General features: G+C 35.9%; 3 protein-coding genes across 4 annotated transcripts; 1 reads left to right on the top strand and 2 right to left on the bottom strand.

Moving 5' to 3' along the window:
• Positions 1 to 228: 228 nt before the first annotated feature.
• Positions 229 to 5,182, bottom strand: LOC122295205 (L-ascorbate oxidase-like). 2 transcript variants are annotated; one of them, XM_043104322.1, is made up of 5 exons: positions 4,746 to 5,182; positions 4,519 to 4,611; positions 4,242 to 4,415; positions 3,567 to 3,761; positions 229 to 1,461 (listed from the first exon to the last, which is right to left on the bottom strand). In XM_043104322.1, exons 1-5 carry the CDS (start codon positions 5,049 to 5,051, stop codon positions 505 to 507), a joined length of 1,725 nt encoding a protein of 574 aa, XP_042960256.1. In that variant the 5' UTR covers positions 5,052 to 5,182; the 3' UTR covers positions 229 to 504. The 2 variants fall into 2 exon arrangements, with proteins under 2 accessions (XP_042960256.1, XP_042960255.1); XM_043104321.1 differs by having other exon boundaries at positions 4,242 to 4,454.
• Positions 5,183 to 13,944: 8,762 nt separating this feature from the next.
• LOC122293677 lies at positions 13,945 to 14,904 on the bottom strand. The gene has a single exon (XM_043102191.1). It carries the CDS (start codon positions 14,902 to 14,904, stop codon positions 13,945 to 13,947), a length of 960 nt encoding a protein of 319 aa, XP_042958125.1.
• Positions 14,905 to 16,982: 2,078 nt separating this feature from the next.
• On the top strand, positions 16,983 to 17,480 carry LOC122295206 (60S ribosomal protein L14-1-like). The gene is made up of 2 exons (XM_043104323.1): positions 16,983 to 17,228; positions 17,283 to 17,480. Exons 1-2 carry the CDS (start codon positions 16,998 to 17,000, stop codon positions 17,379 to 17,381), a joined length of 330 nt encoding a protein of 109 aa, XP_042960257.1. The 5' UTR covers positions 16,983 to 16,997; the 3' UTR covers positions 17,382 to 17,480.
• The last annotated feature ends 6,239 nt before the right edge of the window (positions 17,481 to 23,719 follow it).

A 23,719-nucleotide genomic window follows, 5' to 3' on the forward strand; every position in this document is an offset into this window, starting at 1 on the left:
CATTTTCTAATATTGATGGTCTTTCTTTTTTCTTTTTTCTATGTTTTTTTTTTTTTTGTTTGAAATGATCACCTATATTGATGGTCTTGATTATTATACAAATAGGAGATAATACTCCCTTAATTGAGATACTAAGTTATAAAAAAATTTGGATTGTATTCCAAATTATTATATTTATTATATAATATTATTAACAATACCAATAACATTTGTTTTTACATAAAGAAGTGTTTTCAAAACTAAATTGATAAAATCTTATTTATGATAAACCAATATATGGCAATACAAGGAAAATTACCGATCGCGATCGAACATTGATATGGGATCGAATAACTTACTGCATAAGAAAGATCAGAACAAAGATAATAATAATAAAAAAAAAAGTTTCAAAAAAGGAAACGAAAAAAGAACAACGATGATAACATGGATTCATCTCTTTTTGTTTTTGTTTTTGTTTTTTTTTGGGGGAGAGGAGGTTCTTGGACCATCTCTCCTAAGGTGGAATTAGCCTCTGTTCTTGTCCAAAAATTTCGCAGTTAGACCACAGGTAAGAGCCTCATTAGGTATGCTTTTCACATGATGAACACCTTCGGCAAAGACCACGCCCATACCCATATGCAAATGAGGCTCGATGTGGCAATGGAAGGCCCACACTCCTGGATTATCTGCCACATACCTTAAAGCTGTCCATCCATATGGGAATATGACTGCAGTATTCCTCAAAGGCGGATTTTTGAAGTTGAGTTTCTTCTCGTCCTTGGCCGAGAACTTCCCTTCTCCATATCCCAACACCCAAAAATCATGACCATGCAAGTGCCAAGGGTGTATTTCGCTAACATTATTGCTTAGCGAATTGGCATTTTGAAGTATCACATCTACCGTAGAATTCAAGCCAAACATGTAAACCCCACTGCCAATAGTTGAGTTAGGGTTGATCGGAGGTCTCATCACGTCATAGTTGTCGGGGAAGTTCTCCGGTGGACTCTTTTGATCGAAAGCATTTTGTAGACCATATTTTATGGACCCCAGATAAGGAGTGGGTGGTAATGCCAAAGAGACATTATTGATAGCCCACTTGGTAAATCCATCAATTTTATTTTGGGTGTTGAGGAGGGTGATCCGACGGTCGTAACTTGTCGGAGGTTTTGGGGACCCCATGAGAGCAAAGATACTGTTAGAGAACGTCTTGCTATGGTTATAATCATCCCATCGAGGAGTCACGGGAGGTGGAGAAGTGGGGAACTTTGACACAGAAGTTGGTTGGTAATTTAGGATGCTAAGGCCAGGAGGGGTGGCTGGAAGCCTTCCTCTTACACCTATAGAAAGCCAGTAGTTCTTGGAAGGATCTTGATCCGTAGTTATTAGGACTGAGTAGCTTTCACCAGAGTATATGTCCAAGTCATTGACCGCAAATGGTTGTAGATAATTCCCATCAGCTTCTACCACTACCATTTTGTGATTCTGAAGAATACAAACACGTAAAGACAGTGTGTTTAGATTAACAAAAGTACATGAAGGAGATACAAGAATTAGTTATCATGCATCAAGTATAAAAGAACACAAATAAGCTTCCCCAATATCCTTCTGGCCTTGGAAAGATTCGTGCTTTCCTGTTTAACTAATGGTGGTTTGCATGTTCCTTTCACACGAAAGGATCCGGCAATGAACAAGTCATGATAAAGCAGGCATGTTCAGATGGCAGCATGCCTCGTTGTTTCAGTAAAATTTTCAGGAAAAAGGGAAAATAAATCAGGAAAAAGGGAAAGAAAAACTAATAATCAAAAGGTTACTATTCTATTATTACTCTTTTACTTCTTATTATTTTTTTAATTTTAATTTTTAGAAAGTTCTTTTTATTTAATGGTTAGGTATGTTAAAAAAATATTTAAAAAAAGGTTAAAAATTTTAAATACAGTGTAAAATATTAATAAATAAGTTATAAAAGGGCAGTAAGATATCGTTACCCAAAAAGGGCAAATAAAGAGAAGAAAGATTGTTTAAGTGTACCGTTTACAGTAAAATAATATTTATTTAATAATTAAAGAAAAAAATTTTAATGTATTAATATATATTTTTTTAAAAATATTTAAATATATTAAAAACTACAAAAAAATAAAAATTTAAAATTAAACTAGCGGTAAAGTTGAGTGGTGATGGTAGAGTGGCACCACTCTTAGAACAAAACCTACCTTCTAACTTCCCAGGAGAAAAAAAGGGTGGTGCTTCAACGTAGGAAGGTCACCAGAAGAGTTACCGAATATGTATTATTTTTTTTTTCAATTTTTTTAAAAAATTCATTAAATATATATATTTTTTAAAAGCAAGGGTCAAAAATTTGTTAAAAAAATATGTACTTAACTATTAAGTAAAATAATAAAAATAAATAAAACTCAATCGATGGCCCCTATATATATATGGTGACCACCTTTTTATGTGAGAGAGAAAAAAAAAACTTATTTTTTCCATCTATTATATTTTTTCCAAAATTTTTCTCATCTAATTAATCATGGAAAAAATAAGTTTTAATTTAGAAAAAATATAATAGATGAAAAAAAACTCTTCTCATCTAATTTAAAAAAATTAAAATAATTAGATGAGAAGAGTTCCGATCATTTATGAAAACAAAATACCTAATTAGATGAGAAAAATTTTGTTTTCATAAATATTTGGAACTCTTCTCATCTAATTATTTTACTTATTTTAAATTTTTAAATAAAAATAATATTAAAAAAATAATATTTTAATAATATAATATTTTTATTCATCTTTCACCTCAAATTATCTTATCTAAACTTACAGTAAAAAAAAAAAAAATCTCCCGAATATAGTCAAAATAACTAATCAATGGTATAATTAGAATCATATTAAAATATTATAAAGAATAAAAGCTTCTAATTATTAAATAATATAAAATCTTATACACTACCTATCTTTATCATTTATCGAAACGAGGAATTATACTTTCCGTGCTTAAGTAGCCACAGTAACTATTTGAGAAATACTATATAGTCCTTTGTTATTATCTCAGAAAAATAATTAAAATATTATAACTAAAATAATGATAAATAAAGTTTTCTTGATAAGGAAACTATATATATATTGGAGAATGATTATCTTCCTATCAATTATTCCCCGACTCAAACCATGTTGTACGTTGTGGATCGAATCTTAAGAACAAGATTGATGGTTAAAGTATATATGTTATGGTTACATATTCTTTTGTTCCGGCAAGTACTTGTGATGAGCCTATTTTGAATGGGACAATTAATGAAAGGTCTATATTCAGCGTGTGTTGTTACATCAGTCTATATATCTACAAAATGTTGTGGTGCTGTAGAGCGAATCGAAGATTTTCTCCTTAAAACAAGAAAGAAAGTTTCAAGAAAGAAAATGCCCGGCCCGATCAGAAAGTTTTAATCCTTTTCTTTTTGCTTTCTTTTTTTTCAACTTTAAAAAATTAAAGAAAATACTAATAGTTAAAAGTAGACCATGATGTGCGACGTAGCATGCACGATCCAGTAAAAAGTAATGCATGTTTGGTATTTGGAATAGATTATATTACATACCCCAATGGCCAGGTTGAGTGAAGCAAGTGCCGTGGAGCTGGCAACCCTCAGCCTGTAAGTCTTATTGGGACGCACACGTAGGATCTGAGGTGCGCATTGTTCGTTTCCCCTTAATTTGCACTGGCTGGAGTTGGTATTACTATATTGGGCTGCCAGGGAACAGTTGTACTGTCCTCTTCCGTTGATCAGCAAGCTCTGGGAAGCATCCAATGTAAAAAGTGAAAATCCACGCAAGAGACCAGTCGACGGGAAAAGAACCAAACGCACGCACACACAACGGAAAGGATTGTACTTTACTTCTGGATGGAGATTACTTTACACCATGATGATAAAATATTTATTAAAAGTGACATGATTAACAGATATAAATAGTTTAAACTTCACGTTCATGTCTATCTTTCGCAGTATCCGATCCAAATTATTATTAATTTTTATAATTTTTTAATCATTTATTTCCTGTTCTTTTGTTGTGTCGTGAACTGAGTGCCTCTAGCAGGAAATGATCGATCACCAACATCGTTATTACTGGTTTTTATTTTTTTGTCATCCTCTTTGGATGTAGGGTTTGGAAATTTTATTTTTCCCCTTTATCTCTTATGCGCATGTCTTGTTCACGGCAATCTTTTTTAATTGGATTTGAAGGAATTGCAGTAGGAATAAAAACCCAATAGGTACCTGAGGTTCACCGATCCAACGAAATGGGTTGGAGGAGAGGCCAACCTCTTGCTCATGAACACTTTTGTGCCACCAGTCGCTCAACAATAGGTTGAACTCACCATCATAATGGAAGGGCTCTTTCTCTCCTTCTGCAACGTCCACTATCAGAGACCCATACAACCCTGCCGATCTCTGCATGCCCAAGTGGCCATGGTAAAAGTATGTTCCTGGCTGCACAGTTTTTCAAAACCTTGTAACTCTTCCACAGAGAGAGAGAGAGAGAGTGAGAGTTTACCCTATCAACTTTGAACCTATAATGAAACGTCTCCCCACAGTTGATAGCACACTGCGAAATAAAAGCAGTTCCATCTGCCCAAGGTGTGCCCAACTGAAAAATAAGAGCATACACTCAGATCAATACAACACATATATAACTTCAACACAGATGTCAAGGGGAGAGAGAGAGAGAGAGAGAGAGAGAGAGAGAGAGAGAGAGAGAGAGAGAGAGAGAGAGAGAGAGACCTGTCGGATTCCATGCCAGTGAATGACAACTCCCTCAGTAGGGAGCTTGTTAGTGAGTTCAACAACAACAGTGTCTCCTGCTTTTGCTCGGATGGTCGGGCCGGGAAACTGGCCATTGATCCCCATTACGACATTCTCGATGCAATCTGGAGACCAATACATATACTCTACTTCCCATTTAAAATGCCTGGTCTTGGCACCTGAAGATAATCGAATAAATGGTAACAAAATGCACCAAATAACGAGAGCCCTAAGAGTAAGACCCCTTGAGATTGGGCGAACCACGGAACCATCTGTTGGCACCATGTTCTCCTAAACAGGACAGAGGAAAGTGTAAAAAAGAGGGCCAAGAAAACCTTTAAAGAAATGTGAAGGCTATATTTGGCTATGAAGTAGAACTGTGTTGGGGTGTTGGGTAGTGAAGGCTTTATATATAATGGTGAGGGAACTATTATCAATTTACAGAGCAGTGAAAGAGCTAAAAAAGCTGCTTCCCCGAATCCCCTTTAAAAAAAAAAATTAAAAATATAAATAAAAAAAGAAAAAGAAAAAGAATAATTAAAGGAAAACTTCCATCTCAAACATCTTGGATTCGATGGACTGCAATTTGGAACAACGGTACGATTGGTATTGGCTTTATTCCATTCTTCGATCACTCACTCGCGTGTGACAATATATAATTATAATGATCCTCAAGTACACAATTAGATCATAAAGCAAGCAAGAGAGAGGCCGAAGAACAATAAAAAATTTCCAATTAAGATTAGAAATAATATCTATATCATTATTGGATCAAGTGGGTTATATTATGACTCAATTATTGTATTTATTAAGAATACAATCACTACAACAGAAGTTGTCTTTTGGGATGAATATTTTTGTCCTAAAAGATAGTAATTTCGTCCTAAAATATATTTTAAGATGAAAAAATATGGTCCCAAGGTCATTCCAACAGCAGTGTCTCAAAAGATATTTTATCTTTTGGAACGAAAATCATAATTTTGTCTCAAAATATATCTTTTGGGATGAATTGTTGGAATACCGTTGGAACACATTTGAACGGGAACTTTTTTTGCCACGATTGAAGTTTGTCTTAGAATATCGTTTGAACGGTTATAATTTTCTATTCAAACGATGCATTCACGAGTGTTCGATTGATTGCAAATTACATTCAAACAACAAAATATAGATTTCCGTTCGAACGGTGCATGGAGAGATCGAATGGTCACTACAACAAATATGGCTTTTAGTGACAGATTATAAATAGTGACGGTTTCCAAACTGTGACTAAAACGTATTTACTGTGACAGTTTGTGATTGTCACTAAATGTTGGGCAAGAATTTCAAAACGTTCGGACGTTTCACATAATACGTTCGCACGTCACAGTAACGTTCGAATGTTATGTATATCACTACAAGAAATTGCTCCATTTCCAGCGGGTACAGTAGCCTGAAAAAACACCGGTTTTCGCCGGTATTGTTTATTACCCGCTATTTATAGTCGCCACCGAATAGCCGCTATTAAAGAGCCAAGTAAAACATTTTCCGGCTACTTTTATAATAGCCAGAAATACATATTATTTCCGACAATAATAATAGCCGCAAATAAATAAAATGTTGTCGCAATAACTTTTGCCAATATCCATCATAAATAGCCAAAAATACTTTCCGGCTATATTTTTTAGCTGGAAATACTTATTAGCGTCAAAATTTTTTAAGCCGCAAATAGATAGTGGCTAGTTTTTAGTCGCCCAATTATTTTCCGGCTATATATTTTTAGCCGGAAATTTATATTTGCAGCTACATTTATAGCCGGAAATAGTGCTGGATTGGTTCTAACAATTTTATTACCGGCTATATATTTTAGCCGGAAAAAAGTATTTGCAACTACTTTTGTAGCCGGAAATAGTGAAACTTTGCTGTTATTTAATTTATTCCGGCGAAATATTGTCGCTGAAAATGTTTGGAAGCAGTCCCTGTTTAATTTGTACATTCATACGTTGTTTTTCCCTGAATACTTGCGTGTTAATAAACAAAGCAAGTTAATAAGTTAAAAAATACTATATATAGAGAAATTCATTTTTGCTTGAAACATCATTCATATAACCTCAAAGTACATATGTAAAGCTTAACCATTGCACTGCCATTGTTTTAAGTTTTACATAAAACCATCCAACATATCACAATGTAACAAAAATTTACAAGTGAAAGTAATTCTATATGGGTTTAGCTAGCTGTTCCATCAATCTTTGACAGCTTATGAAATGTTTTTGCGCCATTTCTTGATATCTTGGTTCAATCCTGTGAGAAACAAGAACAAAAAATAAGTCATGAGCTTTTAGAGATGTCATCAAACACAAGCTAGCTAGCATGCACAACCAAATAGAATGCAAAATGCAATAAATCAAAGTATTCAACAATGTTGTTACTTTCAAATGTACATGTTTTCTATACCAACTATGTGAAGAATTTTCTAATCAGATTTTTTAACGATGTAGCAATAAATTTCCCCATGCATAGTTTTTATAAAAAGAAATGTAACATAGAATGCAGTATATTCTGCTACCTAATTGATTTCAATCATCACATATGTATCACAAGATAATCATGGGTCTCAAAAACGTTAAGTTCCAAATCAAATAGATAGTCATACTGAGTTATTTAATTGGATCTTCGGATCAAGAATCATTATTCAGCTCATAGCATCCCTGAGATAACATGGGATTTAAAAGGTTGGATGCTTCATGTGTTCTTTACTGATTGGTGGTTGCTAGTGCAAGTTTGGCTTGTCTCCTTTTGCATCAAGTGGACATTGAACAAGCCTTTCTAAAAACGTGGGAAGACTTGGTCTAAGTTGCATCATCAGTTATGTTTTATATGTTGCAACTATTTGATGCTTCTGACTCGGACAAGAGAATGATTAAAAGCAAAGAAAAGCAAGCAGAAGACTACACTCCTAAGTTTGAAGTATTTGTTGGTCAACGGCCACATTTAATATCAACATTAATTATAATCAAAAGACAACCTATTCAACATTTTCACTTGATTTAACCCATATATACAATGAAGACAGCTGGGAATAATTTAGCTGATTTCTAATCTGAAAATGAACATAAATTATTTAATCATCGCATGACTAAAATGGAAAAGTTGGATGGAGGCCAGCTTGTGTTTGAACCGATTCAGAAGTCAGGAAAAATTTGGATGGTGACTGGTTATTAATCAGCTATATTCTGATATTAGCCGGAAATTAATTCTTAAATACTCATTCAAATTGCAGTGGTTAGCTTGTTGTTGTTCGGAACTAACACCCACACATATAAGTAAAACTATATCTAATCCTGTGTAGGGAGACACCATTCTTTATCACCAGAAACTCTGTATGCAAAGCAATCACTTCTCACCTATAGCATCCATCAGTTCTAGAAACTTTACCAACAAAACAGAAAAATAAATCTTGGCCAATTAAGCATCTAGCTCTCTTTCAACCAATTAGTGAATGCACGAACAAGTCAATCTTCATAAATCATAGTCAACTACGTACTTACTTTACTCTAATAAATAGGATATATGTTCCCCTATAAGTAAAGAGGAGTGAGAGAGGGAGAGAAACCTTGGGCTGCCTTTTTTAAATATGCACTTCCTCCTTTTAGAGAAAGTCACCTGCCATGCTGTGGTGTTGTCGATCCTCTTCATCTGAATTTTCTTACTCGTCATTTTCCTGGAAACCATCGTTCGACGCTTCATTGATAAAACCAAATAGTCAGTCTATAATACTAATTGACAGAATTTTTAAGCTCTTAACAAGGAAAATTTCATCAAAGAGATACTAAGTGATACAAAAAAAGGAAGAGATACGAAATATGCCTCATATATACTTCATAGGTTTCCAGATGGTTTAGGAGAAATCAAAACTGCAGTAGCACCAAAGAGGGATGATTTTCTTTCTTAAACTATTCAATCGATGTCAATCATAACATGCAAATAAGTATGCAATGCTAATCGTTAAGAATTCAAATCAGACCATAAAAAAGCCTATGGGTGTAGGACATTACTTACCTTGTTGTAGTAGTTTGACCTGACATCCAATGACCAATAACTTCCAAAATGTAGCGGTTGGTGGCAACAGAAATGTACAATGGCATAAGCTACAAAATATCCACAAAACCTAACCTTACACTACCTACCCCACACCATTAGACCCTAAACAAAAGATTAACTAAGTAGGAGGCATTTTGTGAAAACTATATTACTTTCACCTTCATCTCCTTATCAAAATTCACAAAAAATGGTTCATGGCCAAATATTAACTATGCAGGTCCCTGAGTCTCTCTATGAGACTCTCCCTGCGTCTGCCGCTCTGACTCATATCTCTCCATGAACTTGTCGTATTCAACTTGTCTCTCTATTAGCATCATGACATTCGCTCGTAAGTCATCAAGCTGACCCTTATAATCTGAAGCAGCTTTCTCAAACCTTTCTGCACGTTCAGTTAATTTCGCTATTTGGGCATCAGCTGCTTCTCTAGATGACTCCGGGATAACCATCTCGCTAAGCCCCCTTACATACCCTGATCTTTGGCCCAAAAATTCCTTAAAGATTGTTGCTGCAGCCTCATTAGTCCTCTTCTCCGGCTCCAGCTCTGACATCTTTGCTGCCATCTCCAGCTATTAACCATTGGAAAATCACAAACTTGGTAATAAGTTGGTTGTATTTAGACAACACCATATAATAATGAAAGCAATTGAACCCATATTAATTTAGCTAGCACTTTAACACTCACATATTTCTCTTCAGCAATGGGAGTCACAAATTTGTTCTTTTTCTTTGACCACCTCACTTCTTTAAAAAAATCTACCAAATTCTCCTCATTCCCAGACTGCCAATACAAGCAAATTAAATTCATTAGACACTTAAACTATATCACACTAAGTTGTCATTGATATGCATCTTGCATGTCGACCTTAATTGACTTACCCTCATCTCCATTAGGCGTACAAATGACCTTCGTCCAGCCGTGTGATTGTTTTCTTGCTTATCTCTATTACCTTTATTTCATTCAGACATTCGCTGCACTCACACGAGACATGAGGGTGCTTAAAAAAGTATGCAGTCAAAGCAACGTTAATTCAATATTTGACTTCCAACTTACCTTATACTCCTCGCTTGCATATCGAGCGCATAACTTCACCCAGGTGGTTGGTGTCACCAACGGTGGCACATTCGCGAGTGCTTGTTCATTACTCTCGTATTTCTTGTAGGTTTTATGTAAATCATACCGAATATGATTAAACCGCTTCCGAAGTGTCTTCATAACCGTATCACGGTGATTCTTCTTGGTCCAATCGAGGATGAAGTCAGCCTAGGGACAAACAACAAACATATTAATTATAGAGAATGCTACGAGTTGAATATAAGCAACCTTGGGATTTCAACTACTCTATTTGAAAACGTATGAAATTCCAAATCAAGTTAACCTGAACACGTGTTACCAATTCTTCCTTCTCATTAGCTGGAACGGCATGACAGCTAGGATGACTCAAGTCCATATGGTGCTTAACCAACCATGTAACCCTTGTAGTAAAAATTGTAGCATTTTCACAACAAGGTGCAGTCTCACCATCCTTAATTCTCAAGGGTATCTTTCCATGCTTTCGTAACTTCTCAAACTCTGTGCTTTTTGCTGCTTCTCGGCCACGCTTCTGGCTTGGTGGTACTAATGTTTTCAATTGACATGTTAGCATCATATAGATCGTGTAACAATCAAATTAAGCAACCACTAACATACTATGTAAAACAACACCTCAGAAAATTAGAAATATACCATCCGGGTTTGCACTTTGTGAATCAACTACTGGCATGTCATTGGGTTCTGTGCTTGGGACGCAATCAGGCGGCTCAGTTGAGTCATCTGAGCTTGATAATGCATCATTTTGGGCAGTAATGGCAGGAATCGGTACTGTATCTTGAACTTCATCATTTCTTTGAGATCTACCTCGGCCTCGGCCACCCCTCACTCCACGTGATCGACCTCTACCTCTTTTAACGATCGGCATATCCAAGGCGAAGGCAACCAATAGATGTTCCCTGCAATCACACTAAGTATATACAATTATACCAATAAACTTTGCCAAATTCTGGGCATAAAGGGGTGTGGCGATTCCTCAGTTGTTGCTTGAGCTTAATATACCAATAAACTTTGTCAAATTCTTGAAAAATAACAAACTAATATATTGTCAAAAACAACACACAAAATTTTACCAAAGTGATAAAAGTCTTCTATGCAACAGAAATACATAAAGGGTGCTCACACATCCATTCAATAGAACATCAATACAATAAGATATTGTCACGCTGCAATCAACCTGGTTATTTCCTGCATTAGATAAGAAACGATGGAAAAGACGAGATATTAATTAGTGGCGAAATGAGGATCAATAAAAAGTAAACAAAATGGGTTATGTGGAATCATGAGGTTATTACCAGTACACAATTCGCTAGTTCATCTCATCCTCCGTTGAGATACTATCTTCTTCTATGCTACCCTCTAGTTCGGCGCTGTGATCTGAATTGTCTTCGCTGGTATCGTCATTGATAAAAGCTTGCTCAAAGTGGTCCCGATTAGATCTTTGCATTACCAATGTGTCAACATCAACCTGCTCCGGTTCAACATTCGGCCTGTGCATGTCTGTTTGCAGTGGGATGTCATCAGCATGGACACTCACGTAAGCATCACCAGAATTATCCTCTTGGTATGCATCAACGTCACTAGAATCAGATTCATCATCTTCAATAAGGGATGATAGTGGAAGGTCATAGACATTTCTATGTATGACCTTTTGGACTACATACCATTCCCCACGGATGCTGCGATTTTTTAGGTAAAATACCTGTGATGCTTGGGACGCCAAAACAAATGGGTCGTCCTTATAAGCTGTCCGTGACATATTCACACTAGTAATATGTGGTTCCATACGTATCCCTCGTTTGGAATCAGATATGTCAAACCATTCATATTTGAATAAGTAAACACGACGCCAACCCATGTAGCGGAATTCCAAAATGTCTATTAGTCTACCAAAGAACTCAAGTTTTTCAGATCCTGGTTGCTCACTAATGACCATGACACCGGAGTTTTGGGTGCGACGATGTTCTTCCCGTTTTTTTGTGTGAAATCTTATACCATTGGTTATGCAACCAGAATAGGACGCACCCCAAGGGTCAGGACCACATGCTAAAGCATATAGATCATCCGAAACTTCACAGGGATTATCAGCACGCCTAGCTTGAATCTATCACAAGTTCAAATAAGGAATTAAATAAAGTATAAACAATACATGTTCTCGCATTAAACAAACATATGTGGCCAAAGGAAATAAGGCTGAACTTCCAAATGAGTTTGCATACTTGTGACTTGAACCAGTCTGGAAATTTTGCAGCATGCATACTATCGGCATTATTGGGATACTCTTCACTCACTTGCATGTAGTGCTCACTAGACAAAAGCCCATGTAACGGTTAATAAGTATATGTAGGGGATGCAACATAAATTAGGATATTGAGAATGGGAAGTTACTAAGTTGGTAACTAGTTTGGTTACTTACTTTAGGTATTCTCCAATCTCTGTGCAGTTATTAAGAACATACCATTTGGCTTTTATGAAAGCATCATTGTCTAATTGGTGACGTGATGCAAAACCCATGGGTCGCACCTTCTGTGAAAAAACATCAAGTCCCTCTCGTACACCCTTTTCTCCTTCGTCGACGTTACGCTCAGGAGGATTGAATCTAGTTTCAACATCATGGAGGTACATGGAACAAAAATTCAAGCATTCAACATGGATATAGGCCTCAACTATTGAACCTTCCGGGTAGGCTTTATTCTTAACATATCTCTTGAATTTTCCGAGATATCTCTCGAAAGGATACATCCACCTATATTGAACTGGCCCTGCAAGTAGGGCCTCACGTGGCAAGTGATATGCTAAGTGCACCATTATGTCGAAAAAGGTAGGCGGAAAAATCATCTCAAGCTTGCAAAGAATAACGACGATATCAGCTTGAAGCCGCTCTAAGACTTCCTTCTTACATGTTCTAGCACACAATTCTTTGAAGAAAGTGCTTAGCTCGAAAAGTGCCAATCGTACATCTTGGCGTAAGTATCCAGAAATTGCAACAGGAAGTAATCTTTGCATGAAAATATGGCAATCATGACTTTTCATCCCTGAGATTTTGCAGTCACTTACACTAACACATCTGGCAATGTTTGAAGCGAAGCCATCCGGAAATTTCACACCGTGCAACCAATTAGAAAAACCAGTCCGCTCAGCTCCATACAACGTATAACATGCTTGTGGCATACTAATGCGTTGTCCATCCTGAATAAGGTGTAACTCCTCCCTTATATTGAGAGTGGAAAGGTCACGACGTGCATTAGGATGATCTTTAGTTTTGCCAGAGATATTCATCAAAGTTCCCAAGATGTTGTCACATATGTTCTTCTCAATGTGCATTACATCTAGATTATGTCTAATCTTTATAGTCGACCAATATGGCAATTGAAAGAAGATACTTTTCTTGGTCCAATTGAACTCCTCTGTGGTACGCTTTCTTTTCTTTATGGCTTTGCCAAAATTTGCATCAGGAATACTTTGAAGTTGAATGAGTATATCTTCTCCTGAATACATTGTAGGTGGGTCATGATGCTCTGCACTGCCATTAAAAATAGTCTTTTTCTTTCTCCAGATGTGGCCCGGTGGCAAGAATCGGCGATGACCCATGTAACAATGCTTTCGGTTATATGGCAACCACATCGAATCTGTTTCTTCCTTGCACGATGGACATGCCATCTTCCCCTTAGTACTCCACCCGGAGAGGTTTCCATAAGCAGGGAAGTCGTTGATTGTCCATAGCAATGCTGCATGCAATCTGAAAGTCTCTTTGGTCTTTGCATCGTATGTATCAACACCATTATCCCATAGATCAATCAATTCATCTATCAAAGGCTGAAGATAAACATCGATTTCATTTCCTGGTGATCTTGGTCCAGGAATCAAGAGTGAAGTGATAAAAAATGGATCCTTCATGCACAACCACGGAGGTAAGTTGTAAGGGACAAGAATCACTGGCCATACGCTATAAGGCTTAGCCAAATTATTAAATGGGTTGAAACCATCGCTAGCTAAACCAAGCCTGACATTTCAGGCATCTTCTGCGAACCAAGCATGCTCTTGATCAAATGTCGTCCACACCTCAGAGTCAGCAGGATGACTTAGAATATCTTGCTGAATGACACGCTGATCCTTGTGCCACCGCATATCAACTGATGTTTTTTGTGACATAAACAATCTCTGCAACCTTGGCTTCAACGGAAAATGTCTTAAAACCTTTTGAGGAATTCGTCTCTTCTTAGTGTTGCTGAACTTCCACCTTGAAAGTTTACATTTCGGGCACTCATCTTTATCCACATTTTCCCTCCAATAAAGTATGCAGTCATTCGGACAAACATGTATCTTGGTGTAAGTAAAGCCCAACCCTTTTTCCAAGTTACGTGATTCTTGATATGAATTTGGCAAAAGGGCATTGGGAAAAGCTGACTTCAACAAGTGTAAAAGCATGTCGAACGACTTTACACTCCAACCACCAAGTGTTTTAATGTGCAGCAACTTGACAGTGAATGATAGTTTAGAATACTTTGTACAACCTTCATAAAGAGGATGCCGGGAATCAGCCAACAGCTGGTCGAAAGTCCGATCAGAAAAGGTATCGACCGATGTGGAACTCGTAGCATGGAATGAATCACTTATGGGAACATCAGGAAATCCCCCAGCCCGAATATCTCGTAACATAACATCAACGTCATCAATGAAGTCATCCTCTTCATCAAGATCATGTACATTATCATCATCATCACTTATGATCAAATCTTCTTGTTCACCATGAAAAATCCATGTCGTGTAATTCTTGTCAATACCTTTAATAAACAAGTGTCGCTCTACCTGGGTTATTGGTAGGAAGTAATTATTTGAACATCTGACACATGGGCAACGAATTTCCTCACCCTCAGCTAAAGTTTGGGCCAAGGTAAGGAACTCCTTCACTCCTTTAGCATATTCCATAGATCCAAATCTATCAGTGATTTGCATCCAACTCTTGTCCATCTAGAAATAAGTAGAGGTGCAAGAGTTGTTTAATAAGGAATGACCACATGCACAATGCCACGTAAATCATAGGTTAAGTCAGTTGGTAAGATCAATAAAAAAAAAAAAAACGTGGGAAGAGGAAAAAGTGGGATAGATAAAAATAGAACAATATACTTGTACTGCATTCTCTTGATCTAAAGATTTCTCCTACAAATTATTTGGAATCAGCCAACGGGGTGATTCTTTTTTGTGACTGTTGGATTCTGATCACAGTAAACTCCATTTCAAAAAAATCCAACATGGCACGTAGTATTGTTGAAACATATTACTGAGAAAGGGAAAGTTGAATATTAATCTGAATATATAGTAAGTTGGTCCATGTGCATAATCAGAACAAAATCAAGAGTGTATTAAAGGAGAACAAAATCAAGTGTATAATCAGGGATATAAGAAATGGAAGATGTTTGAAGAGACTAAAGACTTCCACAAGCAGGAAAAAAACAAAAGGATCTGAACCAAATGCAAAAATAATATCTAGATAAAAGGATTAAAAGCTAAACACATTTTTAAACACTAGGTTGAAAAAGTATATATAAAGCTCAATTATATAAAGCTACTCACCCCACCAATGTCGATGAGTACTAAAAACAGGACACCCAAAGTAATTCAGCCTTTTGACCTACTGCATGGTTAAAAGCCTAGCTACACAGGAACAAGTAGCTATCTATCAGCTATTAATAATTACGAGAGAAGTCTAATTAATTAATCATACTTCTTCTCATTTCTTGTCTCATATTCTTAACATATATTCCTGATCAGTTTTTGCATATACGAAGTTGGAAACAACCGAGATAGATCATAGCCAAGTATTCTTGCAAATTTTGTTATAGAGGCATTTATATATATATATATATATATAAATATTGTCCTAGCACGCTTACCTTGGATTAATACAAGTACTTAATTGGTCTAACACATATTTTAGAATATTATTATTATGATAGTTTACGTGCAGGTAGCTTCTGAAACTTGAAAGATTTAGTACTTGTACGTATAGAACTCTTCAACCTATTTGAACATATAATTTCTAATTTATATTTACTTGGGATTTGAAATATTTAATTAATCGCTTGAAATAAGGAATGTTATCCCTTGATCATCAAGCGGCCACTGTGTAAATTTGCTAGAAAGTTAGTCAAATATGTACATATATAGCCAAAATTAGTTTCAAACAAGGATGCATGCAGTACTACTTACGTGTGTCATAATTAAACTATCTATAGTTAGTTAGTTATTTATAGATATAACAGATTATGATAGAACTAATTATGAAGTTCATTGTGAAGAGGAACTAATTATGATAGAAGAAGCACCTCAAAAAGTGTATTTTCCAGTATGGACAATGTTAGGATGTTCTCTAAATATGCCCCTCAACCCCATCTGATCTAGTGTATTTTCATAAGTTAATATGAACAAATATGCACACAAATTCACTAGTTTGTACTCTCCCAAACCAGGCCAACTGGACGAATCGGCATAGTTTGCAACTTTGCACTGTTTGGGCAAGCATGTTGTACACTTTGACAAACAAAAACATATATATATATATATATATAGATTAATACAGAAGTTATTTTCGACAAGTATTGGTAGATTATTGTAGGTCTGTCCAGTTTTTTTTTTTTTTGTTCACATCTTCCTTTGTACCTTGACTAGAAAATAATAGTACCAATTCGTCGTGTTTGTATATCTATATTTGAAGTAGCATGCTTCCAGTTTCCGAACTCTACAAGTTATATTATTAGTCTATAGGACTAAATTCATGCTACTTTGAATTTAAGTTTTTATTATCATTAATTATATTAATTGATGACACATATTTTAAATAGAACCAGCATAAACATGAGGATCCAAGGATTAGAGTATGTGTAGAATTAAAAATATTCACAGATCCTTTATCATTGAATAAGCCAAAAGCCAAAATCACGAGAGGTACATTTCAAGAGATCAATGGGTGTCATTTTGGCCTTCTAGTCAACTTCAGCACCACATTTAATTAATTCCTTCCATGGGTTTTATCAGAGGGCTTTTTGCTTTCCCTGCTGGTTGAAATGATCGGGAGGGTCGCCCTCGTCAACTACGACGAAGACTATGGCAAACTCGTTGTTCTCGTCGATGTCATCGACCAGAACCGAGCTCTCGTGGATGCCCCTGATATGGAAAGATCCCAAATGAATTTCAAGAGGCTCTCTCTCATTGACCTTAAAATTGACATTAAGAGGGTTCCTAAGAAGAAGGAATTGCTTGATGCTATGGAGAAAGCTGATGTTAAGAAGAAGTGGGAGAATAGTTCCTGGGGCAGACAGTTAATTGTTCAAAAGAGAAGGGCTTCTCTAACTGACTTTGATAGGTTCAAACTTATGTTGGCAAAGATTAAGAGGGCTGGACTGGTAAGGCAAGAGCTCGCAAAACTGAAAAAGGAGAATGCTTCCTAAGCATAGTTTTTATATCTATTTCCCAATTTTGTTTTGAATTTTCTGCTGTTGTATGTTTGGATGGTGAGATTGTTTCAATGAAATCAGAGTTTTAGAGCAGCTTGAGTTTTTATATATTTCCGACAAGACTTAATTGATAGTCAGTTTTATTGGTAGACCTTTTCTTATCTGGATGTTCATGTTACTCAATATTTTAATCTAAGTGTTGGTATTCATCATCTTTTCTTTAAAAAAAAAACAAAAAAAAAAAAAACTTACACATGCAGTCTTTTTTTCTTCTTCCTGTGAGTGTAATCACCAATAATTGCACAGGTGATCAGTGTGAAAGCCCTTGGAACTTCACTAAAGTTAACTTTCGAGGGAAAGAATCTGTTAATATATCCAGAGACATGGTTTTTCATGTTGGCTGTGGCTACATGTGTCATCACTCAGATGAATTACCTCAATAAGGTTGGTATGGAATGGTGTTGTCAGTGTTTAATTCAAGCTAGCATAATTTTAAGTTTTGAATCTATGGAATTCCTGGCACATTACATATTCGATAAAAGTTACCCTTTTTATTGCATTGATTTATTTTTTATTTTTCCTTTCTTGCTCTTTTTCCCTCCATGTTTGCTACTTATTCAACCAATGAAAAGCCTTCTAGAACATGTGCATACTTGTCGACCTTAATTTTGATATGCCTCTTGATATGTGGTCTTGCCAAATTTTTGTGAGCAATATATAGTCCACAATCTTTAGTTTTTCTTCCTACATTAATTAGGTACAGTTGACTGCCTTGGATCTTCCAAAGTGATCGGATGGCTTAGGCTTGCTCCAATGAATCTAGGGATATTGAAACAACCTAAAAAGTATGCCAGAATCTGATGTGTGGTGTTACTAATATTCCCTTTCCTGTGAAGTTATTCGTGGGAGAAGTATGTGGGATATACCCGTATCTGACAACTTTGTTTGCAGGTTCTAAGCATTAATAAAAATGGTATCTATTTTGATGGATATAAGGCAATGATACATGGTAGTTGCAATTATTGCCCCATGGTAATCAACTATCACCATGCAAACTTAAATCAAGTTTCTAGTTCCAATTTTCTGTGTCTAGCTTTCCATCACTTCACAAGAGAGAAAATTAAGTTTTGTCCTGTAACTATCCAAGGAAAGCTCAAGTCACATATGAATTTATAATTCAAAAGAACTAATCAATGTGAGCATTGGAGTCCCTTAAAATGATTATAAACTGCAAAACTTATCACTCACAAACAATGTGGATCCCATTTACCACTCCTTTTTTTCATTATAAATCAAAGTATTATTTTTTTCAAACTTTTACCTCCCTGAAATGGCAGCAACAATTACAGAGTTTTTGTATATGCATTTACGTGTATTTGTAGGAATGAAACACCATAGTTGCAGGAAAGGGTGATTTAACAAGGTGCAAGAAAGTGATGATCATAGCGATGACTTCAATGACATGCAAATATTTTCCAGTTAACCATCATATATTGTTCTTAAAGTTGATATAACAGTAAAACTACTAAGATCAACATTTCCTTATACTCATTTATAGGAATATTGTTTCTCAAAAATTATGTTATCGACCCCCGAATACTTGAGCGATTTTTGACACTAAAAATTGTCTTTTTCAGCACCATTAATCGTCACAAATAATCATTAAAATTGTTACAATTAGTATTCTCAACGATTTCTACAGCACCAAACGCATTGTTTACTCACTTATAAGCTAAACTAGCAAAAGCCAAAAATAGCTGGAAATAACTATCACTTGAGCGATTTTTGATCCGTAACAAAATACTGCCAACCACAGGAAAGAAATCAACTTTTTCGTTTGGATTGTTTCTGAAAATTTTCTACAAAAACATGAGGCTTTATAAGAGGAATTAGAACTTTGAAGGAGATAAAAGTTTGCTGAAATGTGTGGGGTTATCATGTTGGCTAAAATGTGTGGAAAACTTTACTGCAATTGATGTTTTCCTGTAGAGGAATAAGCAGCAGTCACGGGCGTCCGGGCGGCCTATATCAAAGAGGAATTATCTAAGGGTCTTCGGGCAGTTTTAACCTTTTTTTCTAATGATGAGTTTCTATGGGACCATACTCGAAAAATTTGTTTTTTATCATCTCATCATCCAAAAGTGTAAATCACGAGAGGTACATTTTAAAATCAAAGACCACAACGTAAAATAACTAAACTAGATACATCTATCAACCCCAAAATTACAAGCGAAACGACCGATTGTTTTCGTTCAGAAACGAATCATTTACAGAGAGAGACAGAGAGAGATAGAGAGCGAGAGAGAGTGATGGAGCATAAAAGAAACTCACCGGCGAGAAGATGACGGTGAGACGACGGCTCGAAGACGGTGGCGAGAAGACGACGCCGCTACCAAGAACCAAAACCCCCGTGTAGAGAGAGAGAGAGAGAGAGAGAGAGAGAGAGAGAGAGAGAGAGAGAGAGAGAGAGAGAGAGAGAGAGAGAGAGAGAGAGAGAGAGAGAGAGAGAGAGAAAGAGAGGGAAAATGTTTGAATCGTGGGAAAATAATAGGCGTGAGGGCTAAAGTGCAGAAAATCTATTAAGTCGCCTTAATAAGATAAAAAGTCGCTGTAACAAATTGATAATAACGGCGGACACTTTGTTATGACAATATTGCTTTATAGAATGGGTTTTTTTCAGCTATATTTTTTCTGGCTCAAAAAAACAGCCGGAAATGAGTGCTTTTTGCGGCTACTTTAATAATTGACACAAAAATTTTACCAAAGTTTAAAAATGGGCTTTTTGCGACTATAATTCTATTGCTGGAAATAAAAATAGCCGCAAATAGCCCTTTTTCTTGTAGTGTATATTTACGTGCGAACGTAAAAAAATTAGCGTGAACGTTCGAACGTTTTAACTAATTACGTGCGAACGTTAATGTGATAAAGTTCGAACGTTATATGTTAAATTACATAAATTAACCATAATATATATTTTTTTAATAGTAAGGTTGGGTAACGTTATATTAAAAAAAATTAAGAGTAGAAATTAAGCTACACAATACATACATTAAATATTTGTGTCCATTACATATGTCAAAAATAAAAAATAAAATATGATAAATTTTTACAAATCACTTTCAGAACTGCTGGTTTACAAAAGATCGAAACTCCTCAGTCTATGTCTCAACCTTATTGTTTAGCACATCTATATAATGTGCAAGATGTGCGACAGCTTGATCTATATGTGCAATCTGTCTATCGATCTGTCGGTCTATATGAGTCTTCATATCTGTCATCCTTGTATCAACCCAAGCAGGTCGCACATCCCCAGCAGATGTAACTCCCGGCTGCTGACTAGTACTCACCGACGGGAGAGCAACATCGGCCCCAAACTCAGTCGGGGGAACAAGATCTAGCGTAGGACCAGACTGACGTCGAGTTGAGCCTCTCCCCTGTCCAATGCTCCGGCGGTGTGTGGTTATGTCGATGGGGCTCATCTGGTTTATCACCATCTCCTCCGCCTGGAGTGGCACTCCCCGAGCTAGTAATAAGCGGCTGATGATGACTCCGTACAGGAGATTATCCGTGGTAACGATGCTGGCCTCGTAACGGATCCGCTCAAATATAACAAGGGGCAAGTCAATGGGCTCACCACGTGCCAAGCCAATTAGGAACTGTGCACGAGCCCGACTGAATGTGCTCTTATGTGCCACCGGGTCTACATTTGTTGCAACAAAAATGTGCAACATGCGAAAGAAAGGCAGCAGCTGATTCTGGCTGAAGGAGTTCGGCCTATCGAGCTTTGTGCGGTCCGTGCCAGTGAAGATGTAGAAATCCTGGTCCTGCTCATCGTCACCAACCTCAGCAGCAATAGGATCGCCCTCGGGTCGATCTTCTTCATGATTGGGCATAAACTCAACAGGGCCCGAAGATGAAGTAGAAGCGGTTGGATCTGCCTCAAATATGCCCGGGGAAAATGCAGCTGCTATGTCACCAGCCTGAGCAGCTGTCGACTCAGGTAGTATACGCAGAATCTGGAGTAAGTCGGCGAGAACATCCGCCGAGAACTAAAACTATACACCGCGTACACTGAGAGTATGGGATGATGCATCGTTAGGCATGGTGGCCATCCCAATGTAAAACTCTCGAACCATTGTGGGGTAAATCTTTCCCCTCAATGTGCATATGGGGCCCCAGCCTCTGGTGACGAAGACGTCTCTTAGCGTCTTCTGCTCCCAGCTGAGCTCATCAAACTCATTAATGAGGATTTCTCATTCCCCCATAACAGTTCGTGCCCCCAGTCGAGCAATGTCCGGATTGCCTCCATCCCTCCCTCGCTTCCTTGTCGTCATATACTGAGCCATATCCTGAAAATTAAAAAAAATATAAGTTATAACATTTTAAAAAAAAGATTATAATCACAAATACATACGTATTATGACATATATGGATTATACAGAAAATTAAAATATCATCCTTATAAATTTACATAATTTTGCCAGTAAAACTTTTAAATAATTTCACTTTTTCAATATATAAAATAATAATAATAAAAAGAAACAATATAAAAATATTTTAATAGGAAACGTTCGAACGTTATTGAAAGTACGTTCACACGTTAAAATAGGTGCGAATTTACAAAGATGATACGTTCGGACGTTTTTATCGAACGTTTCATTACGTTCGATAAAAACGTCCGAATGAGTTCATTACGTCCGAACGTATTATATAAACGTTCGGACGTAATGAATTTGAACCGTCATATGTTCGGATGTTCTTACTAGCCGAAGAAGACCAACGGTTTACGTTTGAACGTTTTATCCAACGTGTGAGGACGTTGTGTCGTGATGTCCGAACGTTACGACATGGAATCGCTGAGTCGACTCAGCCATTACCGAAAGTTTCGAAACGCATGTTTCGAAGCCACAAACAACCAAAATAAGCATTTATATACAGTGGGGAATGTTTTTACGGTCCTATTTTATCAATTTACTGCGAATGGTGGCCGGAAATACAAGTTTTATAACCGGCCTACGGTGGGTTTCGAATTTTTGAAACCCACCGATTAAAAGCAAGGAAATAGAAGAGGGAGAGGGCACATTACCTTTTAATGATGGTTGCGGTGGCGGATGGAGACGGTTGCGGTGGCGTGCGTGGCGGAGAGGAAGAGAGAGTTTGAGTTTTATAACCGGTTTCGTACAAGTTATGGCCTGGAAACCGTCGTGCCTGGCCTTATATACAGTTAACGTTTGAACGTTAATTAATTAACGTTCGGATGTTAACTGCACATGCGAACGTTATGTAGATTATGTTCGGACTTAGAATCATACGTGCGAACGTATAACTTGTACGTTCGGACGTTGTGTTAACATGCGAATGTATAACATATAAGTTCGGACGTTAATCAAAACGTCCGAACGTTTTAGTTATAACATTCGAACGTTTTTATACTATATATTATATTATATATATTATATAATATATATTATATTACCTATATATTACTATATAATATGATATATTATATAATATATATTATATATTATATAATGTATAATATTATATACGTATAATATACGTATATTATATAGTATATAGTGTATATAGCATATACAGTATATAGTATATTACACTATATACTATATAGTATATTACACTATATAGTGTTATATAGTATGTAGTGTTAATACGTATATAGTGTTATATACGTATTATTGAAACCTATATTATATAGTATATAGTATTATAGTATATATTATATTATATACGTATATTATATACGTATTATATACTATATATAGATATAATATATATACGTATGTTATTATATATTATATTATATATACTATATATTATATAATATCTAGTGTATACTTATATAATAATTATATAATATTATTGTATATATTATTGTAATAATATTAATATATATATATATTTAATACTATTTAATATGTTAATATATATAGTATATATTATATAGTAGTATATAGAGTTATTTATATATCCAATACTATAGTTAATATACTATAGTATCTATATAATAACTATAGTATGTACTATATAGTAATATATAGTATATAATATATATATTCCTTGATAAATATCATGTCCAAGAAATCTAATCTTGTCTTGGAATAATTTGACTTTAGATGATGAAACTACTAATCCATTTTGTTTAATGATTTGAACAAAGGTATTTAAATGTTTCCAATGTTGTTCAATTGATGAAGAGAATATTAATACATCATCTATATAAACTATAGAAAAATGGGTAAAAGGTGTAAATATTTCGTTCAACTCAATTCAACCCCCTCATCATATGATTTTATGGAAATAGTAAATAGATT

The sequence above is a fragment of the Carya illinoinensis genome, chromosome 14 (assembly GCF_018687715.1).
Source record: "Carya illinoinensis cultivar Pawnee chromosome 14, C.illinoinensisPawnee_v1, whole genome shotgun sequence".
Lineage (NCBI taxonomy): Eukaryota > Viridiplantae > Streptophyta > Magnoliopsida > Fagales > Juglandaceae > Carya > Carya illinoinensis.

What these genes read in the sequence shown, in the direction of transcription:
- LOC122295205 (XM_043104321.1), bottom strand. Translation starts at nt 5,051, where the DNA reads ATGGTGCCAACAGATGGTTCCGTGGTTCGCCCAATCTCAAGGGGTCTT. An exon ending in ACTGGCATGGAATCCGACAG is followed by an intron (nt 4,612 to 4,745) that starts GTCTCTCTCTCT and finishes CTTATTTTTCAG; the next exon opens with TTGGGCACACCTTGGGCAGA. An exon ending in GTTGGATCGGTGAACCTCAG is followed by an intron (nt 3,762 to 4,241) that starts GTACCTATTGGG and finishes GATGCTTCCCAG; the next exon opens with AGCTTGCTGATCAACGGAAG.
- LOC122293677 (XM_043102191.1), bottom strand. Translation starts at nt 14,904, where the DNA reads ATGGACAAGAGTTGGATGCAAATCACTGATAGATTTGGATCTATGGAA.
- LOC122295206 (XM_043104323.1), top strand. Translation starts at nt 16,998, where the DNA reads ATGATCGGGAGGGTCGCCCTCGTCAACTACGACGAAGACTATGGCAAA. An exon ending in CTGATGTTAAGAAGAAGTGG is followed by an intron (nt 17,229 to 17,282) that starts GAGAATAGTTCC and finishes AGGGCTTCTCTA; the next exon opens with ACTGACTTTGATAGGTTCAA.